This window comes from Equus przewalskii, chromosome 3 (genome assembly GCF_037783145.1).
Source record: "Equus przewalskii isolate Varuska chromosome 3, EquPr2, whole genome shotgun sequence".
NCBI classification, from domain to species: Eukaryota; Metazoa; Chordata; class Mammalia; order Perissodactyla; family Equidae; genus Equus; species Equus przewalskii.
In genome coordinates this window covers 17,340,564-17,363,393 of record NC_091833.1, presented here as the reverse complement: position 1 = coordinate 17,363,393, position 22,830 = coordinate 17,340,564, and the positions used below count along the sequence as shown (strand labels likewise).

Sequence of the window (22,830 nt, the reverse complement as noted above, 5' to 3'; positions counted from 1 at the left end):
GGATGTTAGGTCAAAGAGGGTGGTGCAGGGCCCCAAACAACAGGCTGAGGCTCTGGCCTGGAGGTAGTAGGAAGCCTCTGCAGGTCCTAGATTTGGGAGGGAAGGACCCTTGTCCCAGATGTGTCCATGGCCTGTCTCCCCAAGGCCTAAGGGGTGGGACAATCCCTTAGGTTCCCTCCTGCATAGCCACCCTCAGATTTGCCTGTTTCTCAGGTCCTTAATGCTGGCACAGCCTCATCCAAAAGGCCATATTCTCCTCCTTGAGCCTCAAGCCCACTTTTATGGTGAAATCTAGCTGTAGGTACTTCTTGCTGTAGCATGGCCAGTAGGGCAGTGTCTCACCATTGGGGTTTCTGCCCAGAAGGAGGAAGGAGAGAGTTATTCAAGCTCCTCTTCACTTTGCCTCTTTCTCTTGCCCTTCCCTCATTCACCTTCCCTTTGGGAGCTGGGGACCAAGAAGGCTTTACAGAGATGACATTTAGACAGATCTTTAAGAAAGAGAAGGAAAGTGTTGGTGATGAGGGCCTCCCAGGCAGAGAGAATGCTATGTGCAAACGGATAGAGGTATGAAAGACCAGGGTTTTTGGAGGAAGCACGAGTATAAGGTTATGTAAAACAGGGGATGTGTGAAGAGGATGGAGGTAGAGAGAAGATGACACAGGAAAGATTTTGAGGATTTTCGTGCCAGGCTGAGGGGTTGGGGCTTTATCCTGCGGGCTGAGGAAGCCATGAAGAGTTTTAAGCAGGTGAGTGACTTGGTCAGATGATATTTCAGAAAGACCCCTTGAGTGTCATAAGGAGGATGGATAGAAAGGAGAGAGAATGTGGAGATGGGAAACTAGTCACAAGGCTAGCCGAAGCTCAGCTTAGATGTCACCTCTGCCAGGAAGCCACCCCTGCCCACCCAGCTCTGTCAGATACCTTCTCTGTGCTCTCATAGTACCTTCTGCTCCCCCACTACAGCAATTTAATGTTTTTGTTAAACATTAATGAGCTGCTGGAGGACAGGGGTCATGTCTGTGATGTCCTTGAATTCCAGCTCCTGGTATTGGGCTGGGCAGAAAAGAGCATTGGGAACGACTGTTGAACGCTTGAGTGAATGAAGAGTATGGTCATGGGACAGGGAGGGACACATTCTTGGGACACTTAGGACCTAGTGACTGACTGAGGAAAGGTGAGGGAGAAAGGCATTCTGCTTGGGCTGATCGTGCATTTCCTATGGGACATGCAGGCACAAATATCTGAAGCAGCTGGCCCTCGGGTCTAGTGCTGGGCAGGAAGACTGCCTAGATGTGTCGAGGGGGCCGACTCACCCTGTACAGGCAAAATTGGCTCAGTGTTTTATCATCTGAAGGCTCAGCACTTTCTCCTCACCTGTGGAATGGTCTGGGGGCAGAATGGGGTGTGGCGTTTGGAACAGAGCGTGGCGTGCTGACATCCCATCCCGCTGCTTCCACAACTGCCTCCATCCTAGGAGGCTTTCCTCTGGGAGAGCATTCCAGATAAGGAACTGACTAGCTCTCTGTGGACAGCCAATAGAGGGGTGGATCCAAATACAAAGGTGGGGAGAGCAAACACCCAATGGGGGATGTCAGGTGGGGCTTTAGCATCTTTGGAGACCGCACTCCTAAAGATGAAGCAGATCTCATCCCCATGGTCTGCCCCATCAGTGCAGGGTTTGATAATGATGCCAGTGGGAGCGTGGTACCCAAACGCATACAGTAGGCAGTGAAGTGGCATCTATGGTTAAGGAAACTGAGAAGGGCTGCAGGAAAAGTCTCTGCCTGGGCTTCTGATCCACTCCGTGCATCCCACCCACCTGCATCAAGCAGGGAAAAGAACCTGGGCTTCAGAATCAAGAAAGCAGATTTGAAGCCTGTCTGCACTACTCAGCCACACGACCTGGAACAAGTCACTCAACTTCTCTGAGCCGCAATTCCTCATCTGGAGACTGTGGATGCTAAAACTTAATTCACTGGATTGTGGCAAGGATCATGGAAGACTTCGTCTTCCCTCTTCCGAACATTTCCTCTCTTGGCTTGTCATTTAAGGTTCTTCAGTGTCTATCCTCTCCAGCCCCACCTTTGGCCTTTCACCCACATGGTCCCCAAGCCCCAGTTGGCCTGGGCAGGATCTTTAAGGTGCCCATAAGCCTGTCCTCTCAGCCAGGAAGCCTGCCTTGACCACCCTAGGCTGTCTCCTCTGGGCTGGCCTTGCCCTGCCCTCCTCATCCCTCTTCTGTGGCATCTTGGAATCCCACACCAGCCCAGAGGTATAGAGAGGGTGGGTGAGAAGTTGGTAAGCAGCATGTGTGGCCAGAGTGTGGCCACTCTTGGGGACCTCCATAATGCAGTGTTAGTAGGCAGCCTGCCATGTGGAGTACATAAAGGCAATGTCCCCAGCTAGGTCCATCACATGGTTTCATAACATCTTCCCGTTATGGTCCCTGACGTCCAAATCATGATCTGAAGATTTGGGGCCCCAAAACCTCTGAGAAGCCACACTTCTCTTCTCTTTCCCATCATTCCTGGTCAACTGTCACTGCTCAAGACCTGCAGGAGGCTCCGAAGCACTTGGGCATTCCCAGAGGGGCCAAAAGAATCTGACCTGATGCCCAGGGCTACCCAAGAGGCATCCTCTGCTATTTCCACTGTGGTGGGCACCCCTCCTATTCACTTACAAAAGGCAAAAGCCAACTGAACTCCAGGCTGTTGACACCCAGAGGGTAGGGCACAGGTGCAACCTGCCCCTGTGGGTCAAGAGCACCACAGGGTTGTCTGAGAACACGTCATCATCCACCACAGGGCTCATGAACCACATGATCTCCAAGGCAAGGGGGTGTCTAGCCAGCCCTCCCACATATCCTCCCAGGATCCCTGCAGGCTGGGGTGCCCAGCTCAGCAGGTCCCTCTCAGAGACTGCTCTAGCCATAGGCATTTTGGAAAAAGCTGTGCTCGGTGACCCCTGGGAGGGCAGGTGTGGGAGAGGATCAACAAGAGGCAGGACGAGGCTAATCAGACTTGGGACGCTTGCCTCCAAGGATCCGAGTATATCTCACTCTCTCACCTCTTGAAAATCTTTGCTAAGTGTCACCTTCTCAATGGAGCTTTCTCTGTCCCTTCTGTTTAAAGTTCTCCCCCTCCCAATATGCCTGACCTCCTTACCCTGTTCCATTTGTTGCTATTTACTTATCATCTTCAAAAGAGGTGAATAATTTATTATTTTAAGTGATTATTGTCCCTCGACATTAAAACATCAGCCCCACTAGGGAAAGAATCTTGGCCTGAACAGTTCACTGAGTATCCTGAGTGCCTGGCACACAGTAGGTGTTCAATAAATGCTCGAATTACAGAACGGGGCCTTCTCACCTCTTGAGGGTCTTCCTGGGAGTTCAGGTGGAAGAATCTCTGAGGGGAGAAGAGGGGACTAGAAGTAAAGGAAGTCTCCCCAGTGTGCTCCTGAGACAGCGTCCCTGGGCCAGCTGGGTACCAGCTCAGGAGGGTGGCTTGCAGGCAGCCAGGTCAGAGAACCGGAAGGAAGTTCTATCTACCATCTTCTCGGGCACATGCCATCACCTCAGCCCCTGACTGCACCCTCAGGCAGTTTACCAGAATCCATGGGCTATTGTGGTTGCTGCCTGCCAGGCAGGCAACCTTCTGTGGAGAGAAGAGGTGCTCAGGGTACTCCCATCCTGCTCCTCCTTGCTGAACCCTGGGGGAGAGGGGCCACCCAGCTTTGTCACCTTCAGCAGTTGAGGAGTGATGACGACTCTGAGTACTGCGGTGCACTCTGGAAAATGGTCTGATGGAAAATAGCCCGGCTAGGGATGACATCATCTGTGGGGCGGGGAGCATGGCAGCCATGAAACACACAAGTAGGGGCCACTTGGGCAGTTTTGGGTGCCTGTCTGGCCATGGCTGAGCAGCCTGAAGGGGCCAAGAGAAAGCAAGTGGCTGTGAGGGAGTCAGAAGTCCTGGGTTGGTGCCTTGCCGCCTCTGGGTCTCCATATCCTGATCTGTGCAATGAGCCCCAGGGGTCCCAGAGGGGATCAGAGATTGTGGGAAAGGTTCTGCTGGTGTAGGAAAGGGCCTCCCTCTGCTGCTGGGCTAGAAATGGTGGTGGTGGTGGTAGGAATCCTGTGGTTCCCACGGCCCTGGTTACCTGTGCTGACAACTCTTAGCTTTTCTCCACTGCCCAAGTTGAGGGAACAACTGTATCCATGACCCCTCATCCTGTCCCTCGGGCACCTCAGACTTCATGTGCTCCAGACTTGCTCCAGCCAGTCCCCATCTTGGTGGCATCTCTTACCCTACACCATCTACCCAGCCCCAGGGCCTTCCCTATCTCTTCTACTCATCCCCACACCCCAGCTGCCCCAGTCCTGTCCATTTGGCCTCCTGCACCACTCTGCAACCATCCTCTACTCTCCATCCTTCCTGCCTCTATCTTAGAACCAGCCCCCATTAGATATTGCCCATCCCCCCTCCCAGTTGGTCTCCAAGCCTCTGCTCCTGCTTCTTTCTAACCCAGTTCCAGCAGTCTTTGCCATCTCTCTAAATGCACATCCGACTGTGTCACTTCCCTGCTTAAAATCTTTCCCTGTTCTCCAGTGTCTTTTGGATAAAGTTGCTTAACTTCTCTGGGCCTCACCTTCTTCATCTGTAGAATGGAGAAAACTTCTCTTTTTGCAGAATGTAGAAATGGAATATTTCTCTTTTTGGATTGTTGAGGGAATTAAAGAATGAATACATGTAAGGTGCTTAGAAGAGTGTCTGGCAAACAGAAAGTGCTCAAGTGTTTATTACTACTGTGGCCCACACAGCCCTGTGCGATGTGGTCCCTGCTCACTTCCCAGCCACGTGTCCCTCACAGGGCACCTGACCTAACACTCTAGGTCCTTGACTTCCAGGCTTCGACTGTGGCCCCAGCCCTGCCCAGAGGGCAGTTGGTGAGCTCTGTTCAGGGGTAGAGCTCTGTGGGAATGTGGGGAGGCAGGAGGTGCTGGATGATCTTTCTGGCCCCCCAGATTGGCTAAGTCTCCCTACTCTCATCATTGCCCTCCCTGGGCCTGGCTTGGTTTTCTTATCAGTGCTACCCGTGAATGGAGGAGATATCCTTGGCTGTGAGGGGCGGTACCCAGGGGTGAGGGCAGGTCTGTGGGCTGGGATGTTTGAGTACACGGAAATCTGCAGATGTTTCCATGCAGCAGAGAATGCACTCGTGGGAACACGCCGGCCTGTGTCTGTGCTGGGTCACTCAGGCACTGCACTCATCAGTCTCGAGATGCACATGGCCTCTGATGACTGGACGAACAGGGTCACATAGCCTGGGTCTCCGCCAAAGGCCGCGACGTTTTCCTGCACCCAGCGCAGAGCCGCAACCTGGTCCAGCAGCGCCCAGTTCCCGCAGGCCTGGCTGTCGCCCGTGCGGGACGCCCGGGCCTCATGATCAGGGTCCACAGCCCGGACGCCCTGCCCCTGACAGACCAGGTCTCATGACCGCATCTCTCCGTTTAGAGCTAGGCCCCGCCCCATTGAGGCGTTATCGAACGTCCTGGCCCTGGGCCCCGCCCACCTCAGGAAGCTCCGCATGCTGAGCCTGTGCTGCAGAAGCGTGAGCGCCACTTTCTCGCGGGCCGCCAGTTCGAAGCCGTCGTGCGTGGAGGCGGAGCCCACGAGGAAGGTGCTTCCTGAGAACCATACCTGGGCGAGGAAGGCCAAGGCCTGAGCATGGCAGTGGGGTGCCTGAGTGGGATGGCGCATGGATGAAGATTAAGTACTAACAGGCAGCAGGGGGTCGTCCCCGCCCCCCCTCCCCCGCGCGCGCTCACAGGGGCATACACGTTCAGGTACAGACAACTCTCTCTGAAGCGCAGCCGCTTGTATTGTTTCCATGTGTTGAAGCACGTGTAGGTGATCTGCCCCCAGGGCCCCTGATGCGCCTGCGGGCACGGTGTGAGTTGGGGCCCAGCGTGGCGGTGATATTGGGGACACTGGTTTCAACCTAGGTTCCGCAGTGAGGGAATAAAACCAAAAGCAAAATCCAGGCAACCTGTGTGTGTGTGTGTGATGTGTATCCGTGTCCGAGCGGCCTCCGCTAGTGTTAGGGTCCAGAGATGGGAGTAGATTGGCCTCCCCAGGATCCATCCCCCCACCTGCCTTGCACCTGATGTCATGAGTCTGCCTGGGGAGAGGTTCCCTGCTTCTGTTGGAGACCCTGTGGGTGCTGCCAAGTCAGAAGCCTAGTTACCTTAGGCATCTCCCTGTCTTCCATGCCCCATCTTCTTCTCAGTCTCTGTTCCGCCTCCCAAACAGCTCTTGAATAGGCCCCCTCCCTCCATCCCAAGGCTGCTGCCCTGTGAAGGCCATCACTACCTCTGGCCAGGGCACTGTTCCAGCCTCTTAACATCCCTCCCAACTCATCCTCCACACTCAGGCGGAAGGGATTGATAGAAATCACAAATCTGACCATGTCACTCCCATCCTTAAAACCTCCCCTGGCTCCCCATGCCTTCAGGGTAAACTCCAGATTCACCCATACTGACCCAGGCCCTCCTTTCCATCTAGTCATCTCCTTCCCAGCCACTCTTTGCTCCAGATACACATGGCCCCTTGCCTCCCACCTCCGAGCCCCTGTGCCTCTGTCCTCTGCCAAATGCCTTCTCCTCTGCTGGGCAAACTCCTGCTCATGTTTAAGGCCCAGTTCAAGTGGTGGCCTCTCTGCTGGGCACTTCCCCCTCTGCACTCCCCAAAGCTCTATCCACTGTGGACTATTGTACTGGGTTGGAGTTATTTTGATGGGTTGTTTTGCTCCCCAAGCAACCATGTACTTCCCAAGGGCAGGGATGGAGCTGGATTTATTTGAGACCTGGCACCCAGCCCAGTGCCTTGTACTGTGTGGACATCTGGTGTACTTACGGAGCTGGGCTGTCAGGCCACCTCGCCTTTCCTCCCTGCTGGCCCAGCCCCAAGGGTGGCTATTCTCATCACAGTTGGGGCTGGGCCCATTTGGCTGGATACAGGAATCCCTGTCTTCCTGTTCCTTGTCCCCTTCTCCTCTTGTCTCAGGCTGTCTTCAGTGTTTGTGTGTGTGTGTGTGTGTGTGTGTGTGTGTGTAATTCACACCTGCTTCTTCAACCCCAGAGCATCATCTACTCCCCTGCAGTCCTTCTCAACAGCACTTCAACATGCCTTGGTCCAAACCTATCCTCTACCACCCACCTTCTCCAGCAACTATCCTATCTCTCTCTTCCCCTCAAGGCCAACCTTTTCAACAGGTTGTCTTCCCCTCCACTCTCACCAGCCTCTCCAAGGTCACCAGCAGGCAGCTCATCTCTATCTCTACAGATTGTCTTTGATCTTCCTTGCTTGACTTCTCGGAAGCAGCTAATCCTGGTGTTAGGATGCCATCTAGTAGACCATATCCAACATCCCACCAGGAAGACCAGGGCTCTTACAGCCAAGAACTCAGATTATGAGCAGCTGAGGCATCTGTCCCCCTCACACCACCAAAGCCATTCCCATCAGAGTCACTAATGACCTCCATCTTGCTAAATCTCCATCATCGTCTTACTTACCCTGGCAGCCCTCTATGTGGTTGAGCCCACTCCCCTTCTTGAACAGCTGTCCTTCTCTAGGCTTCCATAACACCCTGTTCTCTTGACTTTCCTGCCACCCCATTGGTGACTCCTCCTCTTCTCCCAGGCCACAACCCTTGTGTTCTTTTCATTCTTATGTTCCCTCTTCCGAATTGTTCTCATCCAGGCCTAGGGCTTTACACCATTGACATGCTGATGGCCAGTCTGCCTCCAGCCCCCTTTCTGCAAACCACCTATCCCACATCACCTAATGGACACCTCAAACTTAACATGCCTCAAAACGAGCTCTTGTTTTGCCTAAACTTGCTCTTGCCCCAGTCTTCTCCATTTCGGTATGCGGTACCCCCAGTCCCCTTGCTGCTGTGGCCCAAAACTAGTCATTAACCTTGATTACTCTTCTTCCCTCATGGCTCACATCCAATTCTCTAGCAAATCCTGTCAATTTTACCTTCAATATAAATCTAGAGTGTGACCACTCCCACCGCCTCCGCAGTACCCACCCTGGTTGAAGCCACCATCTCTGTAACAGCTTCTTCTTCTCTCCCTCCTCCCCATTTAACCACCACCCCACAGTGTGTTCTAAGCCTTCCACAGATTCTTACACCTGACACTATGTGTTCCAAACAGGCACTGTCTGACACATTCAGTGTGTTCGGTGTGTCCAGTGTTCCAACAACTGACATTGACTTCTATGCAGTGGGCACCCCAGTTTCTAAATCCCTGATCCTCAGAGGTCTAACAATGGTCATTCCGTGTTCTATCACCTGATCCATGGAGTTCCAAATAATCGTCATAGAATGTTCAGAATGCCCGGGCTTCTCTCAGTGATGGTCGGTGTTCTAACGACTCACACTCCGTGTTCCAGTAACAGTCATTCATGTTATGACAATGGACACCATGTTCTTAACAAACAGACACCCAGGATGGTCGTTGTATTTTTTTTTAATAAACCAACACCCAGGTTCTCACAGCAGACATTTTTCTAAACCCATTGCTTTATCCAACTGATGCTGAACATTGTTAACGATTGCCACAGAATGTTCTGGACAGTGGGTTACTCCACGGTCTGAGTAAACAGTAAATACACTTGTTCTGGGTAAACTGCCAAGCCCAGTGTTTCAAAGGGCAGTCATTGTCCCAACATGCTCATGTGACTCGGAGTTTGAGGCCAGCTAGAGGTTGCGTTAAGATCCTGGTACATTAAAACCGAAACTGAGCCCATGCCTTCCCCATCTCAGAGCTACTTCTGTAGGAGAGGGCTGGTAGTGCCGTATGGACTTGACCTTGGGCTCAAGCCCCATGGGAGAGGGGAGAGCTCAGGGATCACTGTGTGTGTGTGTGTGTGTGTGTGTGTGAGCAAGCACTGCTCTTCACGCACATTCACGGAAACTCAACTCCCCAGCAGGTCCTGGGGGCACAGTCAGTGAGCACTGCCTCCTTGCCTAGAGTGCTCCCATAAAAGAACCAAGAACAGCATTATCAGTACCTTAAACAACATCTGGACCAATCACCTCATTATATAGGTTTGGAAGGTGAGACCCAGAATAGGTCCCAGGCCTGTCTGTGGTCACACAGTACACTCTTGTCAGTGAGTTATTTAAACCCTGGCCCAGAGACAGGCATAGGTCCACTGCCCTCCCTAGGGTCTGCCCACCTCCTAGCTGATAGTCCTCTGGTTCTTACAGAGGGGCGTAGGTGGTGGCATCTGCTTCCTTCCCAGGGCTCTAGGGGGTCCAGGGCAGCAAACTTATGGGCACCTACTGGAGGTGTGGAAAAGGGGACTCCTAGGAAGACATTGATGGGTGTCTTCCCTATGTACATCTGTTTTCCTTGGAGGGTCTCATATTTGGTAACCAGTAAAGGCTCCTTGGTGTGCAGGGCACCTAGGAAGAGAGGAGAAGGGCCACCCCGGCCACCGAAAAGCCCCAGACCCATCTGCCACGACGCCAGCAGCAGCTTGAAGCTTTCAGAACAATTGTGTACTTGCCCATTTTTTCTGTGCTTCTCTCAGTATTTTTCTCTCTCATTATTTGATTTAAGATTTCACAACTGTGTTGGTAGGTGCATAAAATTTCCTATCTGTTATATGAAGTATTTTTCTTTGTGTCATTTAATGTGTGATTTAATGTCAATGTGTGTGTCATTTGTTTTGATTTCTATTTGTCTGATACTGATATAACTACACCTCTTTCTTGTTGCTAACATTTGCCTGGCATATTTCTGGGAAGAAATCACACATGTATATGCATTCTCACTCATATATATGCTCGCATTAATACTCACATCTCCATGCAAATTTGTACATACATAGGTATATATGAGCATAGCTCATTTACAAAGAAACATGCAGAAATACAAGAGCACACCCATATGCATATATATATGCATATAAGTACAGTTATACATAGGTTACAATGTATCCGTATGCAGCATACATTCACATATTATACACACACACACACACACACAAACACACAAACACACGTACCCACTAGAAACTTACACACACCATAGCCAGCTCTTGGAATAGATATGAACTAGGCTAAGTTGAATGTATCCTCTTCCTCTGGGCACTACTTCCTCTTGTAGGCTCTCATCCTGCCCTACTCTTGTTGCCAAGGGTAGCTGAGGGGCAACATCTGTAGCCCCTTCCTGAAGCACCCATGTCATTTTTTCCCCTCCTCCCTCACAAAACTGAATTGTTTTGTGCCCTGGTTCTCTGGGCCTCACTCTGCAAAGTGACAGAAAGCAAATCTGATCCAAGTATTATTGAACTTGGCTGTGCATCAGAATCATCTGGGGAAATCATTGCAAAAATACCAATTCCTAGGCCCCACTCATACCCTCTGAATGAGAATCTCAGGGATGCATCAGGAAATTAAGATTTAAAAACCCCTCCAGGAGGGGCCAGCCCCGTGGCCCAGTGGTTAAGTTCGTGAGCTCTGCTTTGGCGGCCCACGGTTTCGCTGGTTCGGATCCTGGGCATGGACATGGCACGGCTCATCAAGCCGTGCTGAGATGGCATCCCACATGCCACAACTAGAAGGACCCACAACTAAAAAAAAATACAACTATGTACTGGAAAAATAAAATCTTTTTTAAAAAGAACCGACCCTCCAGGATATTTTTTTTTCCAATTTTATTTATTTATTTATTTTTAATTGCAGTAACATTGGGTTATCACATTATATAGCTTTTGGATGTACATCATAATATATTTCAAATTCTGTGTAGATTGCATCATGTTTACCACCCAAAAACTAACTATAGAAAAATATGGAACGCTTCATGAATTTGTGTGTCATCCTTGCGCAGGGGCCATGCTAATCTTCTCTGTATCGTTCCAATTTTTAGTATATGTGCTGCCAAAGCGAGCACCAGGAAATTTTGATGGAACTGGTTTTTGGAAAAGCATTTGGAATTGGTGTCGTAGAGCACACCATCACACCCCCAGCTGCAAGTGGCCAAAAATACTTCTCTGCCCATGTCCCCAGGTCTCTGCAGTTCTTACATAAGCAATATCTGGGCACAAAGGAGTGGCTGTAATGGTGGCCCTTCAGGCACGGAGGCAGGCCAGCGGGGGTAAGGGGCTACCTCAAACCTCCTCTCTGTGTGCAGTTCTTTGCAGTTACAAGGCCCTTTCACATGGTCCTCTCAGATGGGCTCTCATTGGCCCTGGAGGAACTGGGGGAGGCCTGGAGGCCCAGAGAGAGGCAGTGACCAGCCTGAGGTCTCACAGGACAGAGACAGAAGGCCGAGGTCTGTCACATTACCCGGCTTTGCCAGGAATCCTGGGTCCACTCATGATTGAATAGCTAACAACTATGATTTACTGATCCTTTGCTATAGACTGGCACCGTGCCAAACACTTCACATACACTATCTCATCTCATCCTCCTAAAAACTTAGAGGGTAAATGTTATTATTTTCCCACTAGACAAATGTGGAAATGCAAGCTCAAAGGGGTTATATAACTTGCTCAAGGTCTCACATCCTAGCTCTGCTCTAAAGGGCGATGTTTTACTCTTCCCACCCCAGCCGCTGGGGGGGCCCCTGAACACGTGGCAGAGTGCTCCACACTCAGGAACAGGAGCCCTGGCGGAGTGGTCTCCATCCCAGCTCTGTCACCCAGAGGCCGTATGTAAGCATTTATGAAAACAATATTCCACTTTTTAGTAGTCATAAAATGCTCATTAAAACCAGGGCTTACAACTTCCACCTAATAAATTAAAAAATGACGGCACCCAATTCTGGCAAAGACACAGTGAAAACGACGTTCATATATACTGTTGGTGGAAGATAAATTGACACGTCTTGAGAAAATAATTTGGCAAAATGTGTGAGTCATAAAATGTTCACATGCTTGCACGCAGTAATTCCAGTTCTCTCCCTCATAAAAACAGTCAGAAACACATTAAGACAAAGACCTTTATGAACCCCAGTCGTACATACCACAGGGTGTACTGGAAGCGTTGTTTATATCTGGGAACCAGGCAAAGTGAATATAACTATAAACTCAAGTTATAAATTGCTTATGATAAGATTTTAAGTGAAAAAAAGAGCAGAGTATAAAATTGTATACATGCTAATATCACAGCTATGTACAAATATGCAATGAGAAGACGAAAAAAAATGCACCAAAATGCTAAAGGTGATTTTAGCAAAATTTCTCTCAAATTCACACAATTTTTAATGCATTTATATAGGCAAAACTAATTTATGATGGGGTCAGAATAGTTTTACTTTGAGTCTATTGACTGTGAAGGGGCACGTGCAGTGCTGGAAATGCTGTAGAGCTTGAGCTGGTAGGTGTTGCACGTATACATCCACACACACTAGTGTACATATACTAATATGTACTAATTTTATATAATATTAATTTTATAAAGAATGTAAACATAAAATAATAAATTATGACCATAAAATTATATAAATTATAAAATATATTTCATAAAAAATATAAATACAAATATCCACACCCCGAGCTGCTGGGTGGATTAGCGCTCTGGAATAACGTCCCCATCTGCCGAGACCTTGTCTAGGTGCCCCTTCCCCAATGCCCCCAGGAGAGGTCGAGCTGGGGGCCTGTCTCTGTGTCCTTCACGTCCCTCTTGCCTGCCCCCCTCAGGAAGTGGGGTGTCTTACTCAGGGCTGTCTGTATCATCAGGCAGAGGGTGAGGCTCAGGCACAGAATCCGGCTCATGCTCTGGCTGGCCAGCTCCTGCCACGGGCTGGAGTGATGTCCACGCTGCAGATGTCTGCTTGTAGCTGTGTCTACAGTGCATGAGCACTGAGAGTCCCACTTTTATCTTTCCTCAATCCGCATCAGCAGGTGCTGGGGCAGGAGAAACTGTGACCAGCCCTCCGACCAGCCCACAGCCTTGTCTCAGCCTTGGAGTGACAGGTCCTTATAGACGGACTTGGCTCTTCAAAAAACTAACCAAACTGCAATCTCTGCCCAGTTTGCTCATCTGTGCAACGGGCTTAAATTTGAGCTAGTGTGAGTCAATCTCTGAGCACATAGGAGGTGTGAAGTTGGGAGCAGAACACTGGGACACTTGGACCCTCAGCCCCCAGGTTTCCTCTCTGTGAATTTAAGGGCCTCAGGCCTCCTTGCTCCTCTCTTCTTTGTCCAGTCTCTTCTTCAGGTGCTCCTCACCCTTCCTCCTACACCCTGACTTTTAGACAGTATCATCACAGAGTGGCAGGCTCTGCGCCACGTAGAGGAAGTCCCAGGGGGAGCCATTTCTACATGGTCACTACTCTCACAGGCTCATAGTCCAGTTGGGGCAGCTGGACCTAGAAGAAACCATGATTTGGGTGCCCAGAGGGGCTGAAATCCAGGCTCTGACAAGGTTGGTTTATCTGTATGCACTAAGCATTTGTCACTCAAAGCAAGTGCCAAGCTAGAGAGTAAGGACAAGGGAAGGGGGTGATGGAGAAGGCAGACAAGACCATAAATGCCAGGACTGGGAGCCAGTCACATGTAGACTACCTTATCCAGCTGTGCAGCAGCTTGGCCAGTTCTGTGTGGGCCTTAAGGACTGGTCCTGCCAACAGCTGGCCCCACTGCTGCCACCTCTCCTGGGGGAAGAAACGATCCTTCACCTGGTCCACATGGAAAGCAGTTGTGCCAGGCCAGGCACTCAGTGGAGTGCCTAGGACTCATGAGGGTCCCATCCAATTCTCACATGGGGCACAGGGGATGTTGAATGGTTAGCTCGGTCAGCCAGGTGGCCCTGGTGCAAAACTATCTTAAGAGTAATAATCTGAGATTCTGATATGTAATATTAGATGACTCCTCTCTCGAGTCACCCAGCATCCTCTCTTCTTTGGGGGAGACTGAGGCCCCATCTGGTCTACTATTGGGCTTTACATGTACACAGACATGTCTGACGGGTGGGGTGGGGTGTCCTTAGAGACCAGATCGCAGAGTGAAGCCAAGGTCCTAGAAAGAGGAGCCTAGGCTTGGAGCTGGCCCAGAAGTTGGGCCTACGGTAAGGCAGAGAGCATGGTTCTGGGCCCACCAGAGTTCTCACCTGACCTCCCACCCATGGGATGCAGTAAAGGGTACCTGCGAGGGTGGAAGAATCATCTCACTGAGCTGAGATCCCGGGCCCAAGCAACTCAGCTGTCGGTGGACCCTCACCGGAGTATATCAAATGGGGGGAGTTACTCTTCTCCCTTCCAAAGAGCATGAAAGGTAGCTGCTACAGACCCAGGGAGAGCGTGTCTGTCAGGATGGAACCATCAAGGGACCTTCTGGACCTTCAGGCTAGCAGAGATTTGTAGATGAGCAACACTGAGGAAGCCTAGAGGCCAGTGCCAGGAGTAGGGTAGGGGAGGCAAGGGTAGGGGAGTATAGCCAAGACCAAGCAACAGATGGTGGATACAGAAAGGGAGGGGCTCGGCCAGTGTGCCTGGCCACCTCTGCATCAACAGGTGGCTTCTCAGGAAAGTACAGCCTCAGCTCAGCTGTGGACTTGATAACCCCCAGGGCCCCTCCATGCCCTGGAGGCTCCTAAACAAAAGAAGTCCAAAACTTACGCTCTGAAAACTACGAAATATTGTTGTAAGAAATTAAAGTAGATCTAATGGGGAAACATGTCATGTTCATGGATGAAAGGATTTAAGATGGTGATATTCCCTAAATTAATCTCCAGATTCAATGCCATCCCTATAAGAATCTCAGCTGACTTCCTTGTAGAAACTGACAAGTAGATTTCAAAGTTCGTATGGAATCGCAAGGTACCTAGAATAGCCAAAACAATCTTGAACAAGAAGAAAGTAGGAGGACTCATATTTCCCTATTTCAAAACTTATTGTAAAGAAATGGTAATCAAGAGATGGTGATACTGGCATAAGTAAGACATACAGGTTAATGGAATAGAATTGAGAGTCTGTAAATAAAGCCATGTGTCTATGATCAGCTGATTTTCAACAAGGGTGCCAAGACGGTTCAATGGGGGAAAGAATGGTCTTTTCAACAAACGGTGTTGGGACAACTGGAGAGCCATGAGCAAAAGAATGAAGAAAGTGAAGACAACCCATAGAATGGGAGAAAATATTTGCAAATCATATATCTGTTAAGGGAATTGCATCCAGAATGTATGAAGAACACTTACAACTCAAGAACAAAAAGGCAGACAACACAATTTAAAAAGGGACAAAGGATCTGAAGAGATGTTTCTCCAAGGAATATATTTAAAAGGCCAATAAACACATGAAAAGATGTTCAACATCACTAGTCATCAGGGAAATGCAAATCAAACCAAAATTAGATACCACTTCACACCTACGAGAGTGGCTAGAAGAAAAAAGTGAGATAATAAATGTTGCCGAGAAATGGAGAAATCTAAATCCTCACAGACTTCTGGTGGGGAAGTAAAATGGTGCAACCACTTGGGAAGACAGTCTGGTGATTCCTCAAATGATTAAACAGAAGACTTACCATATAATCTAGCAATTCTACTCCTAGGTGTATATATATCCAAGAGAGATGAAAACAAATATTCACACAAAAACTTGTACATAGAAGTTTATAGCAGTGTTATTCATAATAGCTACAAGGTAGAAACAACCCCAATGTCCGTCTCCTGATGATGAATGGGTAAACAAAATGTGGTCTCTCCATATAATGGAATATTATTTGGCCCAAAGGAACAAAATACTGATACATGCTATAGCATGGATGAATCCTGAAAAAATTATGCTAAGTGAAAGATGCCAATCACAAAAGACTACATATTAAATGTTTCCTTAATATGAAATGTCCAGAATAGGCAAATCAATAAAGACAGAAAGTAGATTAGCGGTTTCTTAGGGTAAGATAGAGGAGTGATAGCTAAAGTGTACGGGGTTTCTTTTTGAGGTGACAAAAATGTCCTAATATTGACTCTAGTGACGACTGCACATATTGTGAATATATTAAAAATCCTTTAATTGTACACTTTGAATAGGTGAAGTGTATGGTATGTGAATTATATCTCAATAAAGCTGTTTAAGAAAAGAGGAAAGCTAATATGAAAAAGATACAATACCAGTATTTTGGCAAGGATTTGGACCAACCAGAACTCTGATGCGTTGCTGGTGGGAATGTAAATTGGTCCAATCACTTTGGAAAACTGCTTGGCATTATCTACTTAAGTTGCAAAACTGCACACTATGACTCAGCAATTCCACCTCACTCCACCAACAGTTTCTACCAGCTAGGTAGAAACATACTGAAGGAAATGTTTCCATATGTTCGCCAGAACACATGTGCTAGAAAGTTCCTATCAACACTATTTACAATAGCCCCAAAATGGAAACTACCCAAACGCCTGTTAGGAGAAAGGAGAAACATGTCGTGGTATATTATTCACACAATGAACTGCTCTGTAACAATGAGATGGAATATCTACAACTATATACAGCACCTTGGCTGCATCTCACAGACATAATGTTGAGTGAAAGTAGCCTGACACGAAGAGTATGTACTGTATAATTTCGTTGATATTCCATCTCATTGAGTCATACACTGTATGATTTTATACAGCAGGCAAAACTAATCTATGCCATTGGGGGTCAGGACAGCAGTTACCTTTGAGGAGTAGTGACAGGAAAGAGTGTGAGGGGGCTGGTTCCAGGAGCTAATAATATTCTGGTTTTTGGGCCAGGTGCTGGTTACATACTGGTGTATTCATTTGTGAAATTACTCCAACTGTATACTTAGTATTTGTGTACTTTGTTGTACATACATTATGCTTCAACATAAAAGTTTACTAAAAATAAATAAAGGAAAGAGTTAGGGGGAATTTTGTGGAAGGAATGACTCTTGAGAGAGTGTGAGCCCGGGCAAAGTGCAGAGCTATAGACTGTCTCTGGAGGCACTCGGAAGGCAAGAGTGAGCTGCTGAGGGGCTGGTCCGGTGGCACAGCGGTTAATTTCATATGTTCCGCTTCAGCAGCCTGGGCTTCGCCGGTTCGCATCCCTGGTGTGGACCTATGCACTGCTTATCAAGCCATGTTGTGGCAGGTGTTCCACACATACAGTAGGGGAAGATGGCGTGGATGTTAGCTCAGGGCCAGTCAGATGTTAGCTCAGGCCAGTCTTCCTCAGCAAAAAGAGGAGGATTGGCTGCAGATGTCAGCACAGGGCTGATCTTCCTCAAAAAAGAAAGAAAGAAAGAAAGAAAAGAGTGAGCTGCTGAAACCTCTCAGCCCTGAGAAAAGGATGAGATTCTATTTTGGGGTGGGGGAAAAGGAATCAGAAAAAATATTTGCTTTGAATGTAAGCTTCGGTCACCATGTAATGAAGTAATCAATGCTGGCTCCAGAACAAGGAAGGGAAGGGGGTGTTAAGAGGTCTGCTGCCTAAGGGGTGCTCAGGGAGTGTTTCTGGGGATGGAGAGTCACATCCAAGTGATTGGGAAGTATTTTGGGGAGCCCCTGGGGCGTGGAGGGGCACCCAGGAGTTGTTAGCAAGTCCACAGCTGAGCTGAGGCTGAGCATTATTGAGGAACCACTTGTGGACACAGAGGTGGCAAAGGGCCCTGGCTGAGCCCCTCCCAGAGGGCTCCCATCTGCCCCATGTAGGTGGGAGGTCAGGTCAGAACCCTGGTGGGCCCAGAACCATGCTCTCTGCCTTCACTCCAGGCCCCTACTGGGCTGGCTCTGAGCACAAGCTCCTTTTCTCCCTAGGACCCTGCAATCTGGCCTCTAAGGACACCCCACCCCACTTGTCAGATATGTCTACGTATGTCTAAACCCCAATAGTGGACTAGATGGAGCCTTGGTCTTCCCCAAAAAACGAGGGATGCCGGGTGACTCACGAGAGGAGTTGCCTAGTGCTACATATGAGAATCTCAGATCTGGCCCAGCCAAGACTCTTTCCAAACATCTTTATTGTTGTTATAGTCATCATTATCATTATTCTTATTGTATAGATAAGGAAACTGAGACTCAGAATGGAGAAATGACTTGGCCAAGGCCCCACAGGAAGTGTGAGCTGCATTGCCACAGATGGAAGGTGGCTTATTGCCAGTGCAAAAGAGCAGGAGAACAAAGGATGGGGACGTTCACTCATGCTGTTCCCTCTGTGTGGAATGCCCTTCCCTGCATTGCCAACCAGGTGAACTCCTAGTTACCCTCCAAAACTCATGTCGTCCCCTTCCAGGGTGCCTTTCTGGATGGGCCACACTCCTACAGGACAGAGTCATACCCCTGCAGCCTCTTACATGAGACCAACCTGCCCAGGATTATTGCATAGATGGAGAACCCAAGTCTTCCCTGAGAGGGAGGGACCTGCCTGAGCTCATGGAGACACTCAGCCTGGAGCCTGGCTCCCAACGACTGCCCTGGCCGCCCTGGCCGCCCCACGTGGGCTTATTCCATGGCCTGGAGGAGGCCTGGGATTGGGGTTGCTCAGTAAGAAGCTCAGACCTCAGCCTGCTCTCATTGAACATCTGGCCCAATTAGGAGATAACAGGGGAATTCCCACCATCCACCCATATTTTTCAGGTGGGCCTAAGGTGGGGCAGTCCCAACCCTGGCTTCAGAGGCCCCGGGGTACCTTCAGGCCCTCTTGCTGCCGCCGCCAATACTGTCTCTTTCCCAGAACTCTGGCCTGGCATTTCCAGCACCACGTCCCAAGCGCAGGCTGAAACCCAGGTTGCCTCCAGCTGGCCACCCAGGTGCCAGGGTGCAGCGCCGCGGGAATGGAGGTCCTGGAGACCGAGGTGTGGCTGAGGCTCTGGGAGGTTGGGAAGGGCCAGGAGCCTCACCCATGTTTTGATATGAGGGTCACAGAGAGCCTGACAGGGGCTTGCCCCAGTCACACTGCAAGTCACATTCCTCCAGCCCTCAGGGTGGTGACTTTTGACAGCTCCCGGACAAGGAGGTGGTCCTGACAAAGGCTGGGCATAGTTCCTGGGGGTTTGCCCTGGCTCTGTCTCATCCCTTGTCTGCCACAGGGAGGTCCCCTCAGGAGGCAGGGATGATCAAATGATCAGCGCCCACCCAGTCAACTTTGCTGCTCTGAGACCCCTGTGGTGAGTCTAGGTCAGCTCTGAGGGCTGCCTGGTCTCCTAGGAGACCCTAGAGGGTCCACTACCTTCCACTGCCTCTGTGGGTAGGGAGGCTCGACACAGTCCTCTACCCTGCAAGCTCCCTGACACCAGCAGACCCCATCAATGGGGGATGAGGCCCCGGAGGCTGGTTGCAGGGAGCGTTGTACATGCTTACCAACCCAAACGTCCAGAGTCCAGGCCTGAAGGACAGAGGGGGCTTGTACCAGCATCTGAATGAGAGCAGTGCTGGCCTCTGTCATCTCTCTGTGGGCTGTGTTGCCATGGTCTGAAGCTGTTGCCTTGCAAAACCCCTCCCTCGGGGCCTCCCTTGCCAGCCTCGCTACCTATTAGAATCCCAGTCCCTCCACCTACATCAGCCTCCTAAACCCCAGCGTCTAGAAAGCCCACTCTAGACATGAGGGCACACTCTGGAGGGGAAGGAACATGCACTTTGGAGGCCAATAGACTTGGGTATGAGTCCTGGCTCTGTCCTCCCTCTCTGTGTAGCCTCAGGCAAGGCACTTTCCCTCTCTGATTCTCAGTTTTCCTCATCTATAAAGTGGGGATCCATTCAGGACCCTAGAGGACTGCCCAAAGGTCCCAGAGGACCACTCAGGACCCCAGAGGACTGTCCAGAGACCTGAGGGAGAGGATGGATGTGAGTAAGTTTGAGCACAGAGGAGAGCTCAGTAAGTCTCCTTGTGGGGACGCCTGGCCAGCTGATTGCCTTGTGCCCTCGGGCCCTGCTCAAGGCCCCAGAATCAGAAAAGGCCAATTCAGGGACAGTAGGGAGGGGCAAACCCAACCCAGGAGAGGCTCGAGTGAGCAATGATGCCTCAAGTCCTGAGGGGTCTGGGGCTGATGGGAAGTGAGGCCTAAGGGCCAGTGCAGAGGGAGGAGGGATGTATGGACGCCACTGTTCTCAGGTAGCAGAGCTGGTGTTCCCCTGCCAAGCTTCTTTCAATTCTTGGAGTAGCCCTCCCAGGGCCTGGGCAAGCTGGGCTGGGAACTGTGGAAGGAGGGGAGGTGGTGGGTCTAAAATTCAAGAGGAGGGGCTGCAGGTAGAGTGGAGGAGGGGCTTGGATGACGGCTTCCCTGAGACCCTAAGGGAGGGCTGGGGACTCCCAGAGGGCACTCAGCCTACCATTCAGAACATCACAGGGCTCCATCTGCCACCTCTTCCGGTCAGTTACAGGCCCAAGAGTGGTTTTAAGGTGGAAAAGGCCCATGCCCAAATTATGATGACATCCCCTAACATCCCCCAATTCTTCCATCTTTAAATTGCAGGTGAGGGAGCAACATGATTTTCTCAGACAGTGTAATTGGAGTCTGTGTCCACATCTACACCAGGGAGCATTTACTGAGCATTTGCTGTGTACCAGGCACTATTCCAGGCACTTTACAGTTAATGATCATTCAACACTCTCAGTAGGTCTACGAGGGGGAACACCATTATTGCTACCATTTTACAGATGGGAAAACTGAGGAACAAAGAAGCTAAATAACTTGCTCAGATACACATCCAGTAAATTGCAGAACTGGATTGGAACACTATTGGTGTGTATGTGTGTGTGTGTGTGTAAGTTTGGTGCTTTACCTCTGGGTGTCTGGGTCCAGGTGTCCACGTATGATCCCACAGCACCCCCTGGTGCTCACAGAGCTCACACAGCCCTTCCTGGGACTCGGCCGCAAGGAGGCCCCCTGGGTGCACCGGTCTCCGCACTGCAGGGCCCAGCAAGTCTGAGTCTGTGGGTGCCGCCTGGCTTGTCCCCACCAACTCTGCAAGGCTCCTGGCTCCTGGTATCCGTTGGCAAGGGAGGGACATTCCGTGAGCCTCAGGGGCAGAGGCCCAGGGAAGAAGGACTAGAGAGGCAAGAGGAGCCAGATCCCAGGAGCACTCACCTTGTGTGAACACCCCCGCCCCGCCCCACCCCAGCCACTGGGGTGCCAGGCCATTCCCCCTGCTCCCCGTGTGGAGGAAGCTCTAGGAGCCGCAGGGAGGGGAGGGAGGGAAAGTTGGCAGTGGGACAGGGTCTGAGGCATTGCCTACCCTCTCCAGAGCCCTCTGGCGATGGTGACACCAAAGCCTGTGATGGTGCCCCACACGGCTGCCAGGTGTGGTGCACCTTCAGGCTTGCAGGAAGAGGCTCTGTGTATGTCCAGCGTGGGCCAAACTGAGTCCTTGATTCCCAGCCCAGTCCTGCTCGCCTCCAAGCTGCCCCTAGGAGTCTTCCTTCCCCTCACCTTCGTGTCCCGCCAGTCGCCAGGTCTGTCTGCCAGTCACCAGGTCTGTCAGTCAACTCTAAATCCAGAACCCACCAGTGCCTCTCCGTCTACCTGGAAGCCCGCGCTGGCGCCCTCTCTGCTCTGCACCCCCACTCTCACCATCCCCCCAAACACCCTCCACACGGCAGATCTGTGCATGTCGCCTTCCCAAGGCTCTCCATTTCCCTCAAGTCCACACCCCCACTGCAGCCAGAGGCCCCTCACAGTCCGACCTCTCCAGCTGTGCAGAGCTATGTTTCCTCAGCACGTCTCAACCTCCAGGTCTTTGCTCCTGCTGTTCCCTCTGCCAGGAACAGCCTTTTCGCGTGCTCCCCGTCCCTCGAGTCTACTACTCTGGCTGCACATTTGAGTTAAGTTCTGCTTGTCCTTCAGCTCTCAGCTTAGACGTCTCTCCTTCCCAGTCCCCGATGTCAGGGCCAGTCTAGGCCTCTGTGCTCCTAGAGCCCTTTGTGTCCCCAGGAACACACTGTGTGAGTGGGGCCTGCTTCCTTGTCAGGATCTCTACCAGCTTGTGGGGACAAGCTTTCCTGGTAGAGAGAAGGGGACGAGAACAAGAGGCCTTCAATGCCACATAAGGGCTTGGCTTGCCCTAAGGGTAACAGGGAGTGCGTGACTCAGAGTCCCTCTGGCTTTATGTCTCCCCTTCCTGCCCCAAATAGACTTCAAGTGCTCCCGACTGCAAGTGCTCTTCAGGAACCACCGGTAGCCAGGAACTCCGTCTGACTGAGACCGGGTGTCTGTGGATTGCAGCTGGTGGTATGGGATAGTGGGGGCAGGTGAAGCCATTATGATAGGTATTAAAATCCAGATGTTTCAAGGGAATGGCGCATTGATCCTCAAGAAGAGAAATATTTACCCCCACTCAGAAACCTCTGGCTGCTTTGCATCTGTTGTAGCCTGAGTGGGTAGCCTTCTTCTTTTCTCTGTGACAACAGCCTGACTGATGCACCAGCCCAGACACCCTCCCCCAATCTGTTCTGTGTCCTGGTAGGTGCTCTGGGAGCTGTGCTGAGTTCCCCTAGAAGTGGTCTCCCCTAGCCCAGAGGGGAGGGGTCCCAGCTAGGCCATAAAGGGTTGAGGCACTAGGGCTGGGAAGCTTGCCCTTCACGTCCTAAGGGTCAGGGCTCTGGCCCTGCTGGGCTCTGCTCTGTCTTGTTCAGGAGCAAAGACTGGACAACATGGAGAAAGGGGACCTCCCCCAGCTCTAGTAAGAGGCCGCTAGGGGATGAGATCTGTTCTAGGCAGGATCCCCTGATGCCTTAGCACTCCCCTCACCCCAGGTCTCTGCCTTTGGAGTCTACCCACCCTCTGGCCAGGGAGGACACCGTCTGTGCAGCACTGAGCATAGCTTTGGCACCTGAAGGGTCTGGGTTCATGTCCAGCAGCCACCATTCACATA

At 50.7% G+C, this 22,830-nt stretch overlaps 1 protein-coding gene and 1 non-coding gene across 2 annotated transcripts; both read right to left on the bottom strand.

Annotated features, from left to right (window-relative positions):
- Positions 1 to 217: 217 nt before the first annotated feature.
- Positions 218 to 22,829, bottom strand: CES4A (carboxylesterase 4A). The gene is given in 16 exon segments (XM_070613525.1): positions 218 to 353; positions 1,314 to 1,386; positions 1,626 to 1,740; positions 2,681 to 2,752; positions 2,755 to 2,823; positions 3,369 to 3,407; positions 3,551 to 3,568; positions 3,570 to 3,711; positions 3,779 to 3,820; positions 5,257 to 5,428; positions 5,576 to 5,702; positions 5,780 to 5,932; positions 7,318 to 7,327; positions 9,281 to 9,307; positions 9,309 to 9,480; positions 12,743 to 22,829. Coding segments are annotated over 16 exon segments (1,425 nt in total). The 5' UTR covers positions 12,801 to 22,829.
- LOC139082680 (U6 spliceosomal RNA) lies at positions 10,868 to 10,975 on the bottom strand. The gene has a single exon (XR_011538891.1). It is a non-coding gene; the product is annotated as a U6 spliceosomal RNA (small nuclear RNA).
- Position 22,830: the final 1 nt, after the last annotated feature.